The sequence below is a fragment of the Tamandua tetradactyla genome, chromosome 5, assembly GCF_023851605.1.
Source record: "Tamandua tetradactyla isolate mTamTet1 chromosome 5, mTamTet1.pri, whole genome shotgun sequence".
Lineage (NCBI taxonomy): Eukaryota > Metazoa > Chordata > Mammalia > Pilosa > Myrmecophagidae > Tamandua > Tamandua tetradactyla.
This window is the reverse complement of record NC_135331.1, coordinates 158,176,681-158,200,579: the sequence shown is the minus strand read 5'-3', so window position 1 is coordinate 158,200,579 and position 23,899 is coordinate 158,176,681. Positions and strand designations below refer to the sequence as shown.

The window sequence follows — 23,899 nt, the reverse complement described above, 5'->3', positions numbered from 1 at the left end:
TTAATTGCTTTCCTATATACTCACATTCTCAGGTCATTCCACAATTATTGTCGTTTAAAGTACTTCCATTAAAAAAGAGACTCTGTGAGAGTCAAAGCACAGTCACACGTCTTGACCTCTCTTATAATCTACAGTTCCACACTTCTGCTTGCTGAGTGGTCATTCCTATTTCATCATCCCTCTGTAACCCAACCTGAAGATCTAAAATTATTGTCCACAAAAGACAGAATTCCTGTCATTGTTTTGTGTGTCAGCTGTATTTACATTCTTTCATACCCCCAAGAGAAATTCTTTTGAGTAATCTTTGACTTCTCCATCTTTACTCCTCAATGCCATACAGTAAGCCAGTTACAAAGTCAAATTAGTCTTTCCTTTAGTCCTTCCTTTATAATTTTTTTCTCAAATCCCTCTTTTTAATATGAATCTTCACATTTCTGCACCTGACTAGGTTCTCATCACCCCATTCCTGAACAAGTGTGCTTAACAGTCTCCTGAGTGATTTTCCTAATTTAATTTTTCTCTCCTCTTTAATGTACCCAGTTTATCCCTGCCACTTAAATATGGTTTTAAAATATCATTTGCATCATTTCTCTCCTCACAAATCTGAGATTATGTACAAAATAAAGCATGATTTCCTTCACCTGGCTGTCAAGGGCCTCGACAATCTTCCTTTTTTACCTATCCGTGCCTTCCATTAGACTCTTAAACATTTCTTCACCCTTTCTTCTGTTCATCATTCTTACCCTCACCTTTAAATATGCTGTGCACATACTAGTACAACTTTATGCCTTTGCTTATGATTCCTTCCTGGACAGTGTGTTTGTTTAAATTCTATCCATCCACATTGGCTCAGCTCCCTTTTGAAATATTCTCTTGTTAATTAGTTCAGCCTCAGTCATTACTGCCTTTTTCTAAATTCATGGCAAACTGTTATTTGCTTCATTAAAATGCCAGTTTTCTCACATTTATATCACAATTATTCTTGTGATATATCTTATATATTGGCCTATTTTGATATTTCCCTTTTAGATTTTTAGCATTTTTATATATGTATTTTTTAACTCCTAGAACAAAAATATTGGGTAAATGTATATTAAATAGACTACAAGCATAATGGTATGCTTTAATCCTTTCCACTTGTCTATATTGGGTTTTATTTTTTTATTTAATTTTGGTATTACCTCATAGACTAAAGAAATGCAAATTATAAAGAAAGCCACCTCTAAAAAATATGTAAAGTTTTAAAGGCAGAAGCAAGGTGATGAAAATAATTTTACTTTTAAAGATAGATTACATGTGACATTTAACCTTACACAATCATTACATATTGCTGCTAATCTCAGCATCCCTTTTAGAAGTCAAACCTGATAGCTTCATGATTTTTATTTCTTAAAAAGAAAATATCTAAACATTGTTAAGCTGCAAGGCATTTTTATTATATCCTTGAAAACTGAGAAATTTTTTTAAGTTTTGTCCAAGAGCAATTTTTTAAGGACTTAGCTATAAATCCTGGGAAATAGAACTTTCTGATGAAATTCTTACCACTGAAATTATTTTAAGTACAACAGACCTGCTGGTGCTCACTACTGTAAGATCCTTTAAAATCCAGCTTGTCAACCAGTGGTCCTTCTTACAATGGAAAGAACAAGGTATTATTTCTTGCTCTTATTTATTTTTGACAAATGAATTCTGTTCTTGCCTTAATCGGTTGAAGTCCAAACATATGTCCACGCATTTAAGACACCGATATGTATCAGACACTTATAAGCCCTGAAAGGAAGCACACATACATCTTAAGAGAAACTATAATTATATGCATCAGTATTTAGATTTTTTCCATCTGCATTTAATAAAATTATTTTGATACTTTGTTTTAAAAAACAAATTATATACATATTGGAAAATGTATTATTGTTCATTTAACTAAAATTGGGTTTATTATTTTCCAATGAATTATTTATAACCTAAGACCTTTTTTTGCTCATATATTTTGTACTGAATTTTAAGATTGTTATAAATATCATGTAAGTCCAGTTTATAACAGTCTTTCTGTTAGGGGGTTATTTTATTCAATAATTTATTCAGTTTAAATAGATAAAAGTACAAGTCATACATGTTAGAAACTATACTAATTATGTAGATTAGAACTTTTTAAAAAAAATTTCTTTAGGTTAAAGATTGAATAAAAGGTAATCTGAAGTAAAAAAGAAAGATAAAAATATAAGACATGTTTATTTATCCCTTAATTTATTACAACTTTGTAATTCCCAATTATTTTTCAAATATTAGTCTAAAATCTGTAATATACAGTTAATTTAATACTTTGGGAAGGCACAGAAATTAAACAGTTTTCCTATCAGGGAAATTTACTGAAATGCTTTTTCTAAAGCTTCAGTGGCCAAAAGACAGCACTGGAATGTGAAAAACTAATTTTTAGTTTGTTTTAACACCTCAAAACGTTACAAATTAATCAAGTGCTATTTAAAGTCTAGAACTGATTAACTTTATAAGTTTTACTTTTCCCATGACAGAAATTAAGTTGTAGCATAAAAACTTCTTTAGTCTCTCACATTGATCAGGCTGCCATCCCTACTACAAGTGCCCTCTTATCTGCAATGTAGTGAGTTCAGTGATGTGTGCAGCAACATAAAGTACTAGTTTACTGTTATGTAATGCTAGACAAGACCAAGTAGAACTCATTCTGCTTTATTTTCTCTCAATAATTTGTTGAGGTAATTAGACTCTTTACACACATATAGGTACCACCCCTGGAAGAAGAAAACTATATATGTGTAAACACACATGCACACACACACAAACATACATTCAAACAGCATTCAGATGTTCCAGTGCTTTCACCTTGAAAACCAAAGCAGATCATAAGTATTTAATCAGTATCTTATTTTTACAAACCTGAAGGATAAGCTGCAAAGTTGACATATTTACAGACAATAAGGAGATGTAAGACTTGTATATGGAATAAAGCTACTAGAGTCTTAACTGAACCCAAGGCCAAGCTAAACACTGAAAAATGTATTGAAGCAGTGTAGACTTGCCAGACTGTTTTTAGGAGAACAAGCAAATAAGTTATGTGACACAATGGTGTGAATAAAGCATTATGTAGGAGTGTATATCCCCAGTAAATGAAATATCAGTGTGATATGCAAACAAATGCAACAGCAAACATACATATGTTTATATTTTTTATTTTTCACTTTATATTGGGTAGCTGAGTTTATGGCATTGGTAGAACAGATTGAGGTTTGTAATGAAAAGGGAAACAAAATGGAAAGTATTGAGTGAACAGCAGGGCTCATTTGATGTGATTATGAAAGATGTTTCTTTATTCTGTTTTTTTCTTTTGCAATCTAAAAACAGTATTGGGGGTTACAAGCAGAGTTCATCATAGGTTGTCAATCACTGTCATTTAACATTTGCAGTGGAAGATGTCTTTATTCAAGAACAGCTGGGCAAATCAGAGACACAGATTTGCAGTTAGTAGTCTGTCCAGCCTACACTAAATAAACAGGGACAGGGCAGACAAACCAGCCTCTCACATGAAAATATAATGGACTCCACTGACCTCACTGCCCTCCATTCAGCTTCAATCCCAGTTGCATAAAGCTTCACTACCCACTTTCAATTTCCTTTAATTACCTACATGATGTAGATAAGAAAATGAACCTCACTTACAGTCAGTGATCACACACAGGAAATTAACTAGACAAGTTGTTTAAAATTAGAGGAGTAATTTAGAGGTAAATAGAAATGTCCTACTAGGAAGAAGTGGCTAGAGAGAGTCTTTATTTGCTTGTTTATTTGTTTTAACCAGGGATTGTGATTGTTACCAGCTCTCACTGCTGATCCTGGGATTGCTGCCTTTCTAATCAATCTAAATTTAAAAATCTCCATTGTTTATTCTGAAACATCCAGAATAAAATGCTTTAAAAAGGCTAAAAAGTGAAGTGATGATGCAAACATGCCACATTCTAAAGCACTTAGAAAAAATTATGATCTGGAATTCCAGGGATTAATGACAATGTTTTTCACAGGAGGATCTGGCAGAACAATTGAGAATTAAACAGCAGTTGTCTTTACTCAGCCCTCATTTTAAATCTGCTTTGATACTGATAAAATTTTCATTTCTTCTAAGTAATCTAAAATCAATATTTTGTTCCATTCTTGTGGTTCATAGCATTTGGGTTTTAATTAGAAAACACTGTAGAATACATAGTAGTATAACTATCCACAATACTTTTTCTTCAGAAAAGTTGTACCAGGAGTGTAGTATAATTGATTCATTCTTTGGACCTGTCTTTCCACAGTACTTTGAGTTAGTTTGCTAAGGTACACTGAAGAGAGCATATTTTTCTTATCACACGCTGATGTACTTTTGAACATTTAATTAATATGGATTTAAAAGAAACCTAATTGGAAACTGGAGACTAAAGCCCACAGTATCAAATCTGCAGTTCAAGAGGATACAAAACCCTGAATGTTTTATCTTTAATTTAACTGCCTCTGTAGGATCCACAATTTTGAATTCATTCTTGTATTATGAGAACAGTGTCTTTCAATGAACCTTTATGTTCAGTGACACATTATTATAAAAATCATATGATTATTTGGATAAAATGAATGGATAGCTACTAGTAAAACTTGTTTCTTTGAATGATATTTTAGAGTTATGATATTTTTAAAAGTAGATTAAATAAATTTCTTTTCAGGTTCTGAAGTATATTTACATAATTGTAAACACAGATTTGCAACAGAAATCTTTCGAATAGGACTCCAATAATTGAATCTTAAAACTCAATTAACATCCTGTATGGTATCACATGTAGAGACTATTATAGGAATAATGCCTCATGTTTATATCAAATTTTACAATTTTTAAGTGTTTCATAAAACTATCCCATTGAGTCCTCATATCAAACCCCAATTTAAGATAAGAAATTTGGAACTTAGGGAGGTTCAGTTACTCTCAGAGTTTGTAAATGGTGGAAGCTGAAAATCCACCTGTCGAATCAATCTCCAGGACCTGTGCTGTCACCACCATCTCACACCACACCATACCACCCTAGTGATCTATAACATTTCTAAGGGGTTGAATTAGTACTTTTTTTTTTCTTTATTTAAAAAATTTTCTTTAAAAATAACATACAAACACAAGCATTCTTACCATATGATCATTCCATTCTTGGTATATAATCAATAATTCACAATGTCATCACATAGTTGTGTATTCATCACCACAGTCATTTCTTAGAACATTTGCATCAATTCAGAAAAAGAAAGAAAAAGAAAAAAACTTATACATACCATAACCTTTACCCCTCCCTCTCATTGATTGCTGGTATTCCCATCTACCCAATATATTTTAGCCTTGTTTCCTCTTTTTTTCTGTATCCCTTATCACATTTTAATCTACTAAATTTATTTTAACACTTGTTCCCCCTATTATTTATTTATTTTTAATCCATATATCTTACTCATCTGTCCATACCATAGGTAAAAGGAACATCAGACACAAGGTTTTCACAATCACACAGTCACACTGCAAAAGCTTTGTCACTATACAATCATCTTCAAGAAACATGGCTACTGGAACACAGCTCTACATTTTCAGGCACTTCCCTCCAGCTTCTCCAATGTACCTTAACTAAAATGATGATATCTATTAATGCGTAAGAATAAATTCCAGGATAACCTCTCAACTCTGTTTGAAATCTCTCCGCCTTTTACACTTTATTTTGTCTCATTTTTCTCTAACCCCTTTTGGTCTAGAAGGTTTTCTCATTTCCTTGATGCTGAGTCCCAGCTCATTCTAGGATTTCCATCCCACGTTGCCAGGAAGGTTTACACCCCTGGGAGTCATGTCCCATTTAGAGAGGGGGAGGGCAGTGAGTTTGCTTGTCATGTTAGCTGAGAGAGGCCACAACTGAGCAGCAAAAGAGGTTCTCGGGGGGTGACTCTTAGGTGAATTAGTACATTTTTAGGATGTCACTTTAATTCAAACGCTAGAAGTGAAAAAAGAGGGATCCTCAAGAGAAATAACAGCTTTTGATGAGACCCCGCTTAATTGTGGATACTTTTTAACTACAGAAACTTTTACTGATTTGATATTTTATTAACATTTATAAACCAAATATTAATGCCTGTGAAGATACCCAAAAAGTAGCCCCTGAAAAATTTAATAAATAACCTTACTTGTCAAAAGCATATATTAAATAATAAATATAAGCTTTTTTATTATATCTTACTATGAAGTATACATATTGACATAATTTATATTTCAAAAGTAATATTATGCCTCCTTAGAAATATTTTCCCATAATGAGAATCATTTTCATTTCAAATTCAACCTTAACCTATCTCTTCTCTTTTTTTACCTAATAATATTTTTAGTGTCCTCCAGTTCATTCATAACCTCCTCAAAGATACTTCCCTGACCCAGTGTTATTATTTGTTCCTCACCCTTATTATACTCATCCAATTGTAATTTTATATTTATTTGTGGAAAATTTTGATTAAGGTGTGGCTTGCTACTAGACTATAGAGCTTCATAATGGTAGGTGGCAGGGGGTTGTTTTTGTTCACCATTGTATACCCAACACTAATATATGCTGAATAGATATTTGGTAAACAGATATCCCAGCACACTAAGGCCTTGCCCCACTGTGGTACTCAAATACTTTTCATTTTTATTAATGTATGTAGCTTTTTGCAAAGAAACTAAGGAATCCTTAGTTTAGAAAGATTATTACTTCATGCATTTAGAAGAAGCACCATTGAATTAAAATTTTTAGTGAGATTCTTTGCATAATCTATATTCAAATTCTGATGACTCCCTTATTAGACTTAGAAAGATCCTTTGCTGCAGAGCACATTTTCCAGCCTACAATATTCTCAGCTGTTAGCCTACTCATCTGATACTGCCGGCAGATAGCAAGTTCACAATCCTAGTGAATAAAAAGGGATTAAAGCAATAAATTAGGTAATTTCAGCAAAATTGGCATGGAGTGGAGTCATCTCTTACATGGAGTTTAGGTTCTAAAGTAAGCAGACATAACAAAAAGTAGATATCATCAAATTTACCTGAAAATAGCCCCAAAAGTACGGTAAGCATGATTGTGTGTAGTCAGCCTTGTTCAGATAGACTACTTCTCAGTGAGTTCTACATCACATATTTTTCCTCTAACATTAGAACAGATTTTTATATCTTAAGTTTACCGCATGAAGTAATTGGCTTGCATTTAAAAGTCACGCTTTATAAAAAAATATGCCTCTTTGAATAGTAAAATCAAACTCAGTTAAAAAAAAAAAAAAGCCATCCTTTGAGAGGCACATGGAAGCAAAGACTAAGAAACGTTCAGTGTGTATATTGTCTCTCAATTTCTCTCTCTCTCCCTGTCAGAGAGGTTGGGGTAGGGGAAACAGTGCTAGGGAGGTGGGGAGGTAGTATATGTAATTGAAGTTTAACAAGTTAAACATCTAAAATTTTACTCCTATATTTTTTTGAGAGAACTGATTAACTTAGAAAATACTGTTAAATTAGTGCTTTTGGTCAAATTCTTAATTTCCATAAATTGAACTTTTCATATATAGTTTTGCATACATATATGAAACCAGGAGAACCAATTCAGTTGCAATATTAAAATAGCTCTTGAATTTTCTTCTGAACAAAGATGAGGTGTTGAATTTTATGAAAAGTAGAAAGAAATTGAAAATATCAAGATGTTTTGATTGTAAAACAGCTTTAAAGCTGATTCTTCTCCTCCCACTACCTCCATTCATCTGGATTATTGCCCTCTCTTTACGTGTATTTTGCATGCTTGACAGGAAGCTCCTGCTCACTGAACATTCCCAACTTTTCTGCTATTAATAGCATCATCATTCTCCTTATCCCTGAGGCTTAAACCTTAGACCCCTCCCTCTCTGTTTTTATAGATCTGCTCATACTATTTTCTCTGTCTGGGCTGCAGGGAATCTCTCTCCTGCTCTCCTCTTTTACAATTATTTTTTTAAGTTTAGAACAAATACTACTTTTTCTGGGAAACTGTCCAACACATCCAGTTCACTTCAGTGCTCTTCTCTGAGTAATGATATTTTATTTCAGACTTAAAATAGTGGTTTGTTTATATAAATTTTCCCCAATATTATTTTAATTGCCTTGAAGGAAAGGATCATGCTTAAGATTTCTGTTCTATCTTTTTATTTATTTGTTGTCCAGTTTATCTTAACTACTTGGCAAGGCTAAGAAAATAGGTGAACATTTGTTGATGGGTAACTTGGATAGAGCCTGGACATGAGATTGATGTGGGTCAATCAGCAGGTGACCATGCTTCAGTCCTGAAATCCATGAAACCCAAAAACATAGCCCTGTCATATGTATCTGTCTGCCTTTTGTTGCAGATGACTTCAAAGAAAAATGAAAGAGCTGAATGACATATGAAAATAAAACAATGATGCCACATAGGGTCATAACATTATTAACAGCATACACTTACATACAGCAGTCCAAAGAAGAAGAAAGTGTTCAAAATAGTCTAGCGTTAGCTGTGATATTCTTAACTGTTATAAAACAAAGATGAGATATAATTTCAATATATGTATCCATTACAGTTAGAAAGAATACTCTAAATATTCATTTAACATACTTTTTCAGCCCACCTTATATTGAATCAATTGAAGTTACTTTTAAGTAACTTTTTCCAGTTTTCATCATAGCACTCTTCGTAGCACTTGTTGCCATGTCAGCTTTGCACTTATTTATGTGATTGATTGAATAATACCTGTCTTCCCTACTAGGGAGCTCACCTGTGCCCCTGGAATGGTTTATGTTAGATATTCAGCAGATATTTATTTAAGTTATTCCATTCAAAGTTTTGAAATAGGAATTTGCCTATTAATATAGTCTAAATTTTTTCCTAAAGGATCTAACACTATTTTCATTGCCCTTTTTTTAGGACTCCTCTAACATATACTTGCTATATATATACAATAAAGGTACGGGTTTCCGAGGTTGTATATTGAACAGGAAAGACGAGAACATAGTAGGCATGAACAGTAAAGAATGCTCTAATGTTTCATGATATTGAATTCCAAATAATGGAATTCTCTAAAGCTTTCCACCATGCAGTCTTATTTCATAGGCAAAAAAGCACACGTGCAAATAAAAAGTTATCTTGTACCCTTAGTAAACTTTAACTCCATTCCTCCCATCTTTGCCAAACCCCCCACCCCCACCCCTCCAGCCCAAGGCAATCACTATAGATTAGTTTGCATGTTCTAGAGTATTATATAAATGAAATCAAAGAGTATGTACTCTTTTTTTTCTCTGGCTTCTTTTACTCAGCATAATTATTTCAATACTCATCCATTTTGTAGCATGTCCTTTCTTTTTATTGCCGCACAGTATTCTACTATATGACGATAACACAATTTGTTTATCTATTCAACTATTGATTGACATTTAGATTTTTCCAGGTTTTGACCATTACAACTAAGGCTATTATCAACTTTTATGTACAAGTCTTTATATGACCATATGCTTTCTTTTCTCTTGGGTAAATCCCTAGGAATGGAATGGCTGAATCATATGGTAGATGTATGTTTAGCTTCTTAAGAAAATGTGAAACTGTTTTCCCAAGCAGTTTTACTATTTTATATTCCCACCAGCTGCCTATTAAAGTTCCAGTTCTCTGTTAACACTTGGTATGTCAGTCATTTTAATATTAACCATTCTAATTTACATTTTCCTAACAATATTGCACATTTTACATAAAGTATCTGTTAGAATCTTTTGCCTATTTTTTACTGTTATTGTTTGTTTTCTGACAGTTGAGTTTTGAGAGTTTGTAATGTATTTTGGATATAAATCCTTTATCAAGTAAATAATTTGCAGTTAGTTTCAGTTTGTGGCTTATATTTCCATTGTCTTAACAATGTCTTTCTAAAAGCAAAACTTTTAATTTTGATAAGGTTCAATTTATCAATTTATCAATCTTTAGATATCCTATAGAAAAAATCTTTGCCTAACCTAGGTCACAAAGATTTCCTGTTAGGTTTTCTTCTAGAATTATAGTTTTAGATTTTACATTTAGGTCTGTGGTCTACTTTCAGTAAATTTTTATCTGTGAGTGCAAGTTAGGAATCAAAGTTTTTGTTTTTGTTTTTGCATGTGGATACCCAATTATTCTAGTATTATGTATTTCTATTCCAATTCAAAACTTTGTGGATTAGTGTAACTTGTAATAAATGTTAAAATCAAGTAGTGTTAGCTCTTCAGTTCCGTTTTTTTTTTTTAAGAGTTCCTTAGGCTCTTCTAGATTCTTTGCATTTCCATATGAATTTTAGAAACAATTATCAGTTTCTACCAAAAACAAAACTCTTGGCATCTTACTGACATTGTATTAAATCTATAAATTAATTTCGGAGAGAATTAAGGTATTTTCTCTACCTGTTTAAGTCTTCCTTAATTTTTCTTAGTGGTTTGTAGTTTTCAGCATACAGGTTTTTACATCTTGTGTCAGATCCATCCCTAAGTATTTCATATTTATTGATGCTATTGCAAATGGTTGGGGCTTTTTTTTTTTTTTCAGTTTCCAGTTGTCGGTTGCCAATATACAGAAATACAACTGATTTTGTACGTTGATCTTGTATCCTACAGCCTTGCTAAAGTCTCTTATTAGTTCTAGTAGGAATTTCTGTAGATTCCACTGGATTTGCTACATTGACAATCATGCTATCTACAAATAATGACAGTTTTACTTCTTCCTTTCCAGTCTGGATACTTTGTGTTTACCTTGCCTGATTGCATTAGTTGGAACCTCTAGTGCAAAGTTGAATAGAAGTAGTAAGAGCAGATGTCCTCTTCTTATTCCTGATCGTAAGGAGGAAGCATCACTTTCAATATTAAATATGATATTAGCCATAGATTTTTTATGGATGCCACCTAGATATACCCTTCTTTTCCTAGCTTGCTGAGAGTTTTCTGTTAAGAATGGATATTAGATTTTGTTAAATGTTTTTCTGCACCAGTTGAGATGATTGTATGGTTTTACTTTTTAAGTTTATTAATAAAGTTAATTATATTAATTGGTTTTCAAATATTAAACCAACACTACATTCCTGGTATAATATATTATGATATATTATCCTTTTTATATATTTTTGTTTTTGCTAATACTTTGTTTAGAAGTCTGGCATGTTTATGTGTTTTCTTTTCATTGTCTGGTTTTGTGTGAGTAATGCTGGTGTTACAGAATGAATTGAAAAGCATTCCTTCCTCTTTAATTTTCTAGAAAACTTTATATAACTTAAACTTATCATAGCCTATCATCAAATGATATTATACTAAGGGGTGCAAAGGTGGCTCAGTGGCACAATTCTCACTTGCCATGCCAGAGACCCGGGTTCGATTCCCAGAGCAGCCTGCCCATGCTTTAAGATATTATACCACTTCATGTATCATAAAAAAAACTTCATAAAAGTATGCTTCTATTTCTCTCCTTCCAGGCTTTAAACTATTGTGTCATACATTTTACTTCTGCATATTTTATAAATCTCACAGTGCATTCTTTATTATTTTTGTTTAAATAGCCAGTTAACATTCAAAAATATTAAACATAGTAAAACCAAAATCTTGTGTATTTATCCATATTGTTACATTTCTAATGCTCTTCATTCCTTTATGTAGACCCATGTCCATATTTTCCTCTAGTATCATTTGTTTTCTGCCTGATCAATATCCTTTAACATTTCTTGTGATGCAGTTCTGATAAATTGTTTCATCTTTTGTACATGGGAAAAGCCTTCATTTGTTTTTGAAGACATATTCACTGAATATAAATTGTAGGTTGAAAGTTTTTTTTCTTACAGTGCCTTAAAGATGTTACTCCACTACTGTCTTCTCATTTGCATTGTTTCTGATGAGAAATCTGCTGTCATCATTATCTTGTTCGTGTGTACATGTGTCTTTTTCCCCCTGTGTACATGTGTCTTTTTCCCCCCTCAGGTTGCTTTTCAGATTTTCTTTTTCTCAATGGCTTTGAGCAATTTAATTATGACATTCCATGATGTAACATTTTGTTTTGTTTTTCTTTTCATTTTTCTTGTATTTGAAGTTCCTTGAACTTCTTAGATCAGTAGATTTTTATCTGCCGTTAAATTAGGAAATTTTAGCCATTATTTTTTCAAATGCTTTCTCTGCCTTTCCTCCCTCAAGTACTTAAATCACATGTGCATTAGGCCCCTTGTAGTTGTCTAACAGATCACTGTTGTTAATATATTTTTTTCAGTCTTTTCTCTCTGTTTGAATAGATTCCATTGATGTCAATAAGTTCATTAATCTTTTCTTCTGCTTTATGTATGTTTCCACTAATATCATCCAGTGTATTTTTCACCTCAAGTATTGTAATTTTCATCTCTAGAGGTTTGAGTTGGGTATTTTTTTAACTTTTTTAACATATGGCATGCGATTATAATAGCTGCTTTAATGTTCTTGTCTGTTAACTCTAAGATCTGTATCAATCCTGGGGTGGTTTCCATTGATTAATTATCCTCCTCATTATGGATCATGTTTTCCTACTCTTTTGCATGGCTGATAATCTTTTATTGGATGCCAGACATTGAGAATTTTCTCCTTTTGAATGCTTATTTACTTTTGTTCTCCTATAAATATTCTTGAAATTTGCCTTATATTAAATGCTTGAAAGACATTGTTTCATATGTTTTGTCTTTTCTGTTGTTGTTGTTATTGTTTTTGCAGGAGGAAGATAAATTCAGCATGTATTATTCTATAAAACAGTTTTTGAATATAAATGTATCCAGTTAATGTTATGGGTGCTGTAGGTCTCTCATCAACAGCAGTGGGCTGAATCTCAAATAATAACTATATTTTTGGAAAAATGATATATTTCCCAACTAATACTAATAACTAGATTAGTTTTGTTTGTTTTTTAAATGAAAAAGTCTGTTTCCATTCAGTAGGCTCAGTGGTGTTTTTTTGTTTTTTTTTTTAACATGGGCAGGCACTGGGAAACGAACCCGGGTCTTCTGGCATGGCACGCAAGCATTATTGCCTGCTGAGCCAACGTGGCCCACCTGCTCAGTGGTTTTTTATTGATTGGTATCATGAAAGCTACCTTTTGCTACTGAATCCTACTATAAAATTAAGATTGAAAATCAAAAGAAAAACATTTATTGCAGGAAATTTTTATCTAATTTATTAATCTAATTTATTTCAATACATTTTAAGTTAATGATTCTGTTCACCCTTTTCTCATATCACTTAACAATCCTATCCTCACCCTTTCCCCCTGTCTTGCATCATTTCTTCCATTTATCCTTCAGATCTCAACTTAAGCATCATTTTTTCCAAAAAAACTTACCTTGACCCTCTTAAATAAGTAGGTTCCCCACATTGAATTTCCCAGAATTCTGTACTTATCAGTTTAAAGTATTTGTTACATCTCATTAAATTTCTCTGTTTTCTCTGATGGGCTCTTGGTTTCTGGTTCACTGCTTTGAGCTAAATGTGTGACACCTAGTAAGTCTTCTATTATTTTTGTTGACTATATGAAAAATAAAGAGCATTCATAAATTTCAGGTGTATTATGCGTTAGTAACTTTTGCTTGTATGTTAATAGCAAAATTAAAGCAAAATTCTTAAGATATATGGTTATTAATGACTTTTCTAAACTGTTTTAAATGTCAATAATGAAAGTTAAGTATATTAATTATACTTTTGATCGACCAGATGTACACACCCACACATATATTTATGAATTAGTTGGTTAATTTGTTTGTTTGTTTTTCAGGATGCAGAAGAATACACAGACTTGCCAGTTAGACACAATGAAGATCATATGAATAGTGAACTGGCAAAATGTCTTCCCATTGAATTAAATCCTCATTCATTTGACAGCCCCCACACCAAAGCACATCTTCTGCTACAGGCACATCTCAGCCGAGCTATGCTGCCCTGCCCAGATTATGACACTGATACCAAAACAGTCTTGGATCAAGCTCTCAGAGTATGTCAGGTATGAAAGTCATTTAATACCTACATTTTCTCCCATCTTTTCTGCCTATCCCCACCCCTTGTTTTGGGATAAATCATACTTGCACTTAAAATTTTTATTGTAGCATTGTTGAGAAAAACCTGGTTATTCAAATCAGAAATTTACAAAGAAAACACAAAATTAAATGCAGTAAGATAACAGTTTCAGTCATACATTCAAACAAAATTTGTTGAGGACAAATTTAGGTACCTGGTACTTTTTCATATAGCAGTGAACAGGATGTAAGACTTTGCTGTTATGAGCTTTCACTCAAAATTGTGATAGCTACTATGAAGAAATAATAAAGCATGAAAGAAAACAGAGAAAGATGGAAGGCGCTGTTTTGTGCTGTTTCTTAATATGGTATTTAGAAGCCAGCTCACGCTAATAAGGTGGTATTAAGGAAAGAATTGAAGGAAGGGAGAGAGCCATAATGTTATCAGGAAGTATATTCCAAACACTATGAAAAGCAAGTTTCAAGACTCTTATGTAATAACTTAATTGGTATATTCAACAAAAATCAAAGAGGCCACTGTAAGAGATAGGTTTATGTAAAATGAATGATTAGAAACAAATTCAGAGAGGAGTTGAAGTGGAGGCTGTAGAGAGAAAGGGCCTTTGTCAACCATCTTTTGACAAAGATTTTGAATTTTGCTCTGAATAAAAGAGAATTTATTAGAGCAGTGGTTCATTAATGTTTATATAATCTATATTTACCATATTAATTAAAACTGAGAAATTGTCAAATATTAATCCATTTTATAATAACAATAATAAACCCATTATATATTAACGTAAATTATTTTTATGAAAGATATCCATATTTTCTAAAACAAAATATTAGTGAAAGTGTGGTGGTGGTTTACATTTTCTGCAAATCTCTTTAATGTCTAACTTAATAGAAGTCAGCTAGACTCGTGTATCTCCTTATATAATCAGTCTCTTACAATATGACATTTAAGTTGAATTATGAAGAAAATCCAACCCCACAGAGATATATAGTTGGAAAAGGGAAGAATATTTTAATAGCCTTTTCAGATAGGTGTGTGTTCTAGTTTTCAAGCTCCCAGAATGTGATATACCAGAAGCATCCCCTTTAAAAGGGGGAATTTAATTTAATAAGTTGCAATTTAACAGTTCTAAGGCTATGAAAATGTCCAAATTAAAGTAAGGCTATAGAAATGTCTAATCTAAGGCATCTAGGAAAAGATACCTTGGTTCAAGAAGGCTGATGATGTCCAGGGTTTCTCTCTCAACTGGAAAGGCACATGGCGAACATGGTAACTCTGCTAGCTTTCTCTCCAGGCTTCTTGTTTCATGAAGCTCCCCCAGGTGCATTTTCCTTCATCTCCAGAGGTCTCTGGCTGCATGGACTTTCATTGCTCTTGGTCTCCAGCTTTTTCCAAAATATTTCCTCTTTTACAGGATTCTAGTAAAGTAATCAAGACCCACCTAGAATGGGTTAAAGTCACATCTCCTTCTAATCAAAGGTTAATACCCACAACTGGGCGCTGCATATCTCCGTGGAGATAATTTAATCAAGTTTCCAATTTACAGTGCTGAATAGGGATTAAAAGAAACAGCAGCCTCCACAAGATGCATCAGGATTAAAATACAGTTTTTCTAGGGTTCATAATCCTTTCAAACCAGCACAGTGTGATATTCTCATTGATACTACACAAAAACTTGACAAGTGGTATTTCCTGAATATTAGTTGCAATGTAATAACCAGATCAGTAAACTTGTCATACCTTAAATGCTCTAAGGATAAGCAAGAAATGCTGGTGATTGGATCGTATCAGTGAGGTCACTGAGAATTGGTTGGATCCTGTATATATTTTTAAGGAGAACTAATAGAATCTGTTAATTGATTACATGAGAGCTTTTAGAGAAAGAGAAGAGCCAGAGATAGTCCCAGGACTTTTCTCGAGAGCAACTAGAAAAATGAAATTGCCATTTATTGTGAAATGATTACTAGAGGAACAAATTTTCGTGGGGGGAGTGCATCTAAGGTATTAAGGTTATGAGGGATTTTGGTTTTCTATATTATACCTTTCTAGACATTTTTGTAGTAAAAAATAATTTTTTAAATTTTCAAAAGATTTAAGGAGATTCTAAAAGCAGAATAAGTAAGTCTATGAAGATATGTGCACAAGGATGTACATATATTAGAGCATTGTTTGTAAAATTAAAGGTTTGAAAATAACCTAAATCTCTTTCAGATTACTGAACACTGTAAAATAGTACAATTCCATTAATGAATTCTCTGTATCTATATCTACAGGTGAACATATACATAAAGCAATAATCCATAATAGTATCCACCAAATATTAACAGTATCCTTCTCTTGGTAGTAGAATTTGGAATGATTTTTAATTTCTTCTTTATGCATGTCTAAAATACATGAATGTTTAAAAATAAATCTCCAACATTCTTACAAAAAAATTACTATTTCAAAAAAATAAGAATGTTTTATAAAATAAGGTAAACACAAGTTATCAGGAATAAGAAGGGAAGTAAGGGTACAATAAACGCATTAATTTTTGACACCGTTTTGTAACTAACACAAGATGACTTGTCACTCCTTATTAGTCACACTTTACAAATGAAGGTTAAAGTACCTAAAGTTTTAGCTGTGGCCCTGGGTCCTCATTTGACTTTGTGAATTTTTTTTTTACTCCTGAAAACACTGACTTGTTAATGAGCCCTGGGGTCAGAAAAGGTTAGAGAGAAGTTGCAAGAGGAATTAATTTTTAAAATATAGCATCAGCCTTGTGATACTTGCATATATACTTCTAGATGTAGGTGTGTATATCATATGTAAAAATTATGCATGCTCAAATCATTGATATTTTCTTTTTCAGCACTAAGTCAGTAAAGATTCAAAGACTGTATAATAATAGAAATGCAAAATTCCCAAAGCATTCTGTTTCTAAATTTACTAAAGGGAAAAGAATTCAGTCAGGTGTTTTTAGGCTCTACTCGATATTTTTGGGTACAGTTTCCTGAGATAAACTTTATATTTCTTGTAATTTTTTTATCCTTCTAAATAGCATCCTACTATTTTCCCTCTTATTGTAAAAGTAGTACACTTCATTGTAGGAAGTTTGGAAAAGCAATTTATTAAAATTAAAACAATCTATAGAAATTACATCTTCACCCCCATGAATATGAGGCACTTTTCTCTTATTTTAATGATTTTTTAAATTAACAAAAAGTTAGCCTTTAAAATAATTTCACACTGATAAGAAATTTATAAAAATAATAAAGTGTAATTTCCTATACCCTTCGCCCAGCTTCCCTAATTAGTAACATCTTATATAACCTCAATACTTATCTGGTCCTATTAAATAAGCTTTAGATCTTACTCAGACTTCATCATTTGGATTTGTTTCCTATTCATATCTTCTCTCTGGACCAAGATCCGATCCAAGATTCCACATTGCATTTTTTTTTTTATTAATTAACGGAAAAAAAAGAAATTAACCCAACATTTAGAAATCATACCATTCTACATATGCAATCAGTAATTCTTAACATCATCACATAGATGCATGATCATCGTTTCTTAGTACATTTGCATCGGTTTAGAAGAACTAGCAACACAACAGAAAAAGATATAGAATGTTAATATAGAGAAAAGAAATAAAAGTAATAATAATAGTAAAAAAAAAAAAACATGCCTCCTTATCTTCTTGTCTTTTGAAGATGCTTTTGAAGGGTGCTGGTTGGTTATTTTGTAGGGCATCATCCCTCAATTTGGATTTGCCTGTTATTGCCTCACGATTCCATTCAGTTTATATATTTTTTACAAGAGTGCTACAGAAGTTATGTTGTGCCCTCTTATTGTATCACATCAGGAGGCTCATGAGATGAATGTTTACTATGTACACTTAAGTTGGTGTTTCCCAGACTTCACTGTAAACTTACTTGTTTTCCTTGTAATTAGTAAGTAGCTTGTGGAGATATATTTTGACATTATGTAAATAGCCTAAGTTCTCATCCTACTTTTGTACCCTATTATTAGCATCCGTTGGTGACATATGCCTAATACAATTATTATGATGGTGATTTTCTACTTGCATCATTCCTTTTAAATATATTAATTTGGAATTCTTTAAAGAATATCTTTCGCTTCTACCCCATTAATTTATTCATTTTATTCAATTATTTGCATCAGTATAGATTCATGAATGTTTGTTTTATTCTATCAGATAAAATTAATTACTATCACTATTTATTTTGCTGCTCAAATTGTCCCAGAGTTGGCCATTGGGAGCTTTTCAAGTTGACTCCTAGATCCTTTTGATATGCCTCCATCATTTCTTAAACACTCATTTTCTTGCATCTAGTACTTTACCTGCCCCAGTCCTAGAACCAGCCATTTTTCCAAGAAGGCTGGTTCCTTTTATTAAAAATGATTTCAGAAACTAAAATCTGGTTGCTAGCTGCACTCATCTGTGCTTCGGTGTCCGTTGCCTCTAGGCCCTTAAAAAAGTAGACAAAGCTAGGAAATATAGGTATACACAGATATCTCTGCCTATTTGTACATTACTTTGTGTATGTATTTATACACATATGTGGGTTTGTATAGAAAATGTACATTATATTTGCAATATGTATTTTTTGCATATATAAAACCGTGAATTCATTCTGATAATTCCCATTCTAATCCAATATCAAAGGTTTCATTTTAGCCTTCAACCTTTTTAAATTTATAACTTCTTTTCTCCATCTCTGAAAAACCTGGCTCTCATTAACTACAGTATATCTACTTCCTTTCTCAGTCCCACAATATTCATGGCGTAGTTTTAGAATTGCTAACCCTTACCTCTGTAAAAAATAAATTTAATAACTATAATAGTTGTGTACAGTTACTTTTTGTCTTTGGAAGTTCTTTTTCTTTGTACATTTATTTATACACACATACACACACATGGACTCACCTTTTTCTATACAATTTTATACCATGTTATTTTATAACTTTTTTTTTTTGGCTTTTAAAAAGAGGAATTTAATAAGTTGCTAGTTTACAGTTCTAAGGCCAACAAAAATGTCCCAGTTAAAACAAGTCTATAAAAATGTCCAATCTAAGGCATCCAGGGAAAGATACCTTGGTTGAAGAAGGCTGATGATGTTCAGGGTTTCTCTCTCAAGTGGAAGGGCATGTGGCGAACACAGTCAGATGGTGACTTGGGCTGAAAGAGCAGAGGGCTAAAACAGCTAGAGGTTGCCTGAGCATCTCTCTCTCTCTCAGTTTCTCTTTTCACTTGCTCTCAGAAAACCTCTCCATGTGTATAACTTGTTTTTTAATGTAACAATTTATACCATGAAGTATTCTTCTCAAGCATAATTTCTAATGGCATGTTATATTCCTGCATTCCAGTCTCCTATTAGACATCAGTATGTGCAGTTTTTTCTCTCTTATAAATTATAAGCATCAATTTTGATCATCTTAAATGTTTGACTTTTGGCTTTTCACAAACTACCTGGGAAGAAACTTAGTTAGAAAGAGATGACAGCTACCTATCCTAAACACTCTCATTCCTGCACTTTCACTGTAGGAATGTGATAACAGTAATCAAGTCAGGAAGAGGAAAGAATATTAATATTGCCAACGGAAAACTTAGGAAGCAAATCAAGAGTTGATGACTGATTCACAATTCTAATTGTTCTACACTGTTGTTCTCATTTGATACATGAGTACCATTATCCTTAGAAAGCTTTGGTTCAAGCAGTTTCCAAGTTACAGCCCTGCTCACTGATAGAAAATTATACTACAGCCCTTATGCAGCATCAGCATGACCTTATGTTCTGTGATTGGGACTCTAAGCCAAGAACTCTGACTGTAAATTCATCCCTGCTGCTGTTTTATATAAGGCCTTAGGCAAATCACTTAACCTCTGGTGTCTGCGTAAAAATGCCTTACAAGAGTGGGATGTTACTTAATGCTTTTAAAATTTTAAATAACAATTTGAGGACCCAGGGAAGCAGGTCTTCATATCCTCATTCTCTGTCATGTTTTTATTTGCTTGCTTTCTCATTTTATTTAGCTCTAAAGATTTTTTAATTCCTTTTATTTTATAACAACATAACTTTTCTGAGAATCATCATTTAGATTATGAAAACTGTAGTTTTGACTGTCCATATTCTGGGAAATCCTTCAGAGTAGAAAAACATAATCGCAGTAGTATTTCCCCTGACTAGAAGTCGGAATATACCATGCAGTCTGTCTCTGCTTGTTGTGTCTTATTTCAAATTATGTATCAAGATCATTTATGTCATCTTTTAGCTTGGTGTTTTTTGTAGTGGTTCCTTTTAATTTAAAATTCACTGTTACTAGCATATCTGTTTCCATCCTGCACCCCCCCCCAAAAAAAAAGTAAAAATTATTGTACTTATCTCAGTTTTTAAAATCTGCATTAAATGCTCAAAGTTGTAAAGTGAGTAATTATGGAATTGATTATTCTTTCTCTTCATCTTTGAATTCTCTTCTTCATCTTTGAATTCTCTTCTTCATAGTTAACTGCAAAAATGCATCTGGAAATATAGTAAATGATGTGACATCCTGTCTTTGCTGGATGTCTTTGTTAACTTTAATGGGAAAACTACAAATATCAAATGATAAGTATTAAAAATTAAAGTGACAATCTTCTGTTGCATTGGTTAGTGCGATGGTGAGTCAGTAGCAGAATCCTCACCTATCATGCTGGAGACCCGGGTTGGATTCCGGGTTCCTGCCTGTGCGGAAAAAAAAAAAGATTAAAGTGATGTGTCTAAATTTTCCAAATTTGATGACAAGCCAGACTAGCTATAAGTATTTGGTGTTTTGATTATCTCTCTGCCCACACTATTAATTATCAAGGAGCAAAGAAATTGGTATTCAGAAACATTTAACTCTGTTAAAGGTGATTTGTTGAGGAAGTCAGTGCAAAACTAAGTGGAGGTATTAGGACATTAATTCCTTCTCCAATATCTTTGATTTTAAGAAATACCACATATGTTTAATATAATCTTTATTTAAATGAAAAGCATTTAAATGCAATACTAAGCCAAATGATATGAGGATAAATGCTTATATCTTAGTCACCCCCACTAACTCCTATATGGTGTTCACATCAAAATTTCCCAGAAACTGAGCTTTCTAGTGAGTAACGTAAAGAGATAGTGATGTTACTTCATAAAAGGAAAACACACACACACACACACACACACACACACAAAGAAGTGTGACAGTACATGTTTTCCAAGCCAAGTGTTTAGAGGGTTTTCTCCCCATTGATTGAAAAGATCTCTGGGAAACCTACTTCCAAATTTAATAGTTCAACTATCTGGGGAACTGCATAGTTTCCCTGCCCCACACACTGAAAATTTCTCTTAAACGATGTCCACTAAGGCAAACCATCATAACCATGGTGGTGATGGGGTGAGCACGTGAGAGCTTTCCAATGTACCAGGTTCTGTGGTAAGTGCTTTCAGTGGCGTTGTATCATTTGTCACAATACACCAATGAAACAGTACAGTTATTCTCCACATTTACCAGATGAAGACGAAGTAACTTTCCCAAGATCACATCGGATAGCCAAAACAGCCTTCAGCACATATTTAATACATAAAAGTGTATGCCACTGGATTCTCTGTCTTCCTAAAGATTGATCTAAAAATTGTTTTCATGGTCTAGTGAGAATTTGTTTTAAAATATGAAAATTTCATGGGAATTTCCACATTGTTTCAAAACAAGAATTCTCTTTAGACCATGATTAATATTTGTAAATTAATCCCTCCTTTTCAGTGTATCACAAATCACTTCCTTTTAATTATTCTGTTTCCAGTTTCAACAGTCTGCCTATAATTACTTTAACCATTTTCTAAGAGAGACCTGTTAATAAGCTTGAATATTTGTAACAGCTTTATTATAATCACTCAACAGTGTCCAGTTGATATGCTTTTTGCCTTTTTATATCAACTGCTTATGAACCTTCTCACGGTTTTTATATTCTGCAAGATAGACCAATGGCTTAACAGTTTGTTTCCCCACATTCCCCACCAAAATTACAATAATTGAATATAATGAGAAAAAGACCAGATTGCTGAGAAACCACCAGGGAAAGGGGGATGCCGTCCTCTGGGTCAGCTGGAGAACCAAGGAGCCCGTGGATTATAGGCTTTCTTTAGTGGGAGCACTGGGCCTGGGCTACTACAGAACCATGCCAAGTTTGCCACCCTTCCCTCAACACTGCTCTCTAGGCACTAAACTAACTACTGCCTCCAAAGCCGGACACTGCCTGGGGAAAAGAATGATATGCACAGTACAGGCACCTGCCCCTGCCTACTCAGCACTCCTCTCAGGCCAGCATGCCCATCCCCCCTACTCGGAGAGAAAGCCTTCTCTTGCCCCTTCTTGGGGTGTGGAGGGTGTAGTGGGGCCCTGGGTTCCCCAAAATTCCCCATATTTCTATATAAGTGGGATTTTAAAGGAACCCCCATCTCATAGCTATAATCACTATGTTCCTCTGTTTATTCCACTCTCTTCTTTTTGGTTTCATCCTGTGTTCTCCAGTCCCTCTTCCACGTTGCTGTTCATAAGCCCTATCATCTTGTACCCCTGACTTGTATGTGAAAACTTGTCTCAATAAACCCTTTGCAAGTAAACTTATAATAAATAGTATATGCACTATATGCATGATACAACAACCTCTACATAGGTTAAAACACACATTTTATATGTCCCTCTCTTTCTTTAAGGTTTACCATCTCTGCTTTGATTAGGTTCTGTCTTGACTCTTTCCATTGCCTAATTTCCACCACCACTAATGGGATTCCCTAAAGTAGCTTTTGTCACCCCACTTGTAGCAATATCCAGTCTCAGAGATCTCCTGCCCCAGATATGCACCTACCAACTCCCAGAGGATTGCCAGCATCCCTCCCTTACTACAGAAGAAGAATATTAAGATACATATTCTGTACATGAAGGTGCCTGTTTATATATATATATATGTATTTATATATATATATGTATAAATTGGATTTATATATATATATTGAATTTTATATATATTGAATTCATTTTCCATTGCACAAATGGAAGCAGGCAAAGGTAAACCTAAGCAACTGCCTTAGAAATATTCTAGGTGATACAGTGCCTGAAAGGAAGACCTTTAAGGAACTAAGAAGTTCTGGTGGGTGTATTTCCATCGTTTCTTGCATCTAATTTTAATATAGGAAGTTGTCACTTTACATTATTTTCCTTAACGTCCAAGTCTTTTTGACCAACTCTACAGCCTTCCTTCTTTTTCACATGTGAGATAATATGTAATTCATATACTGTTTGTTTCCTGACAGCCAAAGCAAACGCCGTGCAATGGGTTGGCTTAAACAATAGGCATTTTATTGGCTCACAGTTTTGAGACTAAGAGGAGTCCAAATAAAGATGTCATCAAGGTGATGGTTTTTCTCAGAAGACTGTGACATCCTGGAGCTGGCTGCTGGTGATCCTTGATCCCTGGCTTTTCTGTCACATGGCAGTGCACATGGTGGCCTCTCTCTTCTGGGTACAGATGACTTTCAGCTTCTGGCTGCTCCCTTTGTGGCTTTCTCTGTCTTCTGTTCACCCTGCTTATAAAGAACTCCACAAATCTGGATTAATGCCCAACCTTATTCATTTGGGCCACAGTCTTAACTGAAATAACTCCTCACAGATCTTATTCATGATGGGTCTGCACCACAGGAATGGAGTAAGTTTAAGAACATGTTGTAGCTATAAGCCACCACATACATCATTCAAATCAATATTAAAATGTTCTAATAGATTTTTTCAAATGTCATAAAAGAT

At 33.4% G+C, this 23,899-nt stretch overlaps 1 protein-coding gene across 3 annotated transcripts in view; it reads left to right on the top strand.

Annotated features, from left to right (window-relative positions):
* Positions 1–23,899, top strand: part of ASCC3 (activating signal cointegrator 1 complex subunit 3) — a 439,851-nt gene that overhangs the window by 392,864 nt on the left and 23,088 nt on the right. For all 3 annotated transcript variants that reach the window (XM_077162486.1, XM_077162488.1, XM_077162487.1), the window contains one exon: positions 13,824–14,048. In XM_077162486.1, coding sequence (XP_077018601.1) covers positions 13,824–14,048 — 225 coding nt within the window. The remainder of the gene's footprint in view (positions 1–13,823; positions 14,049–23,899) is intronic.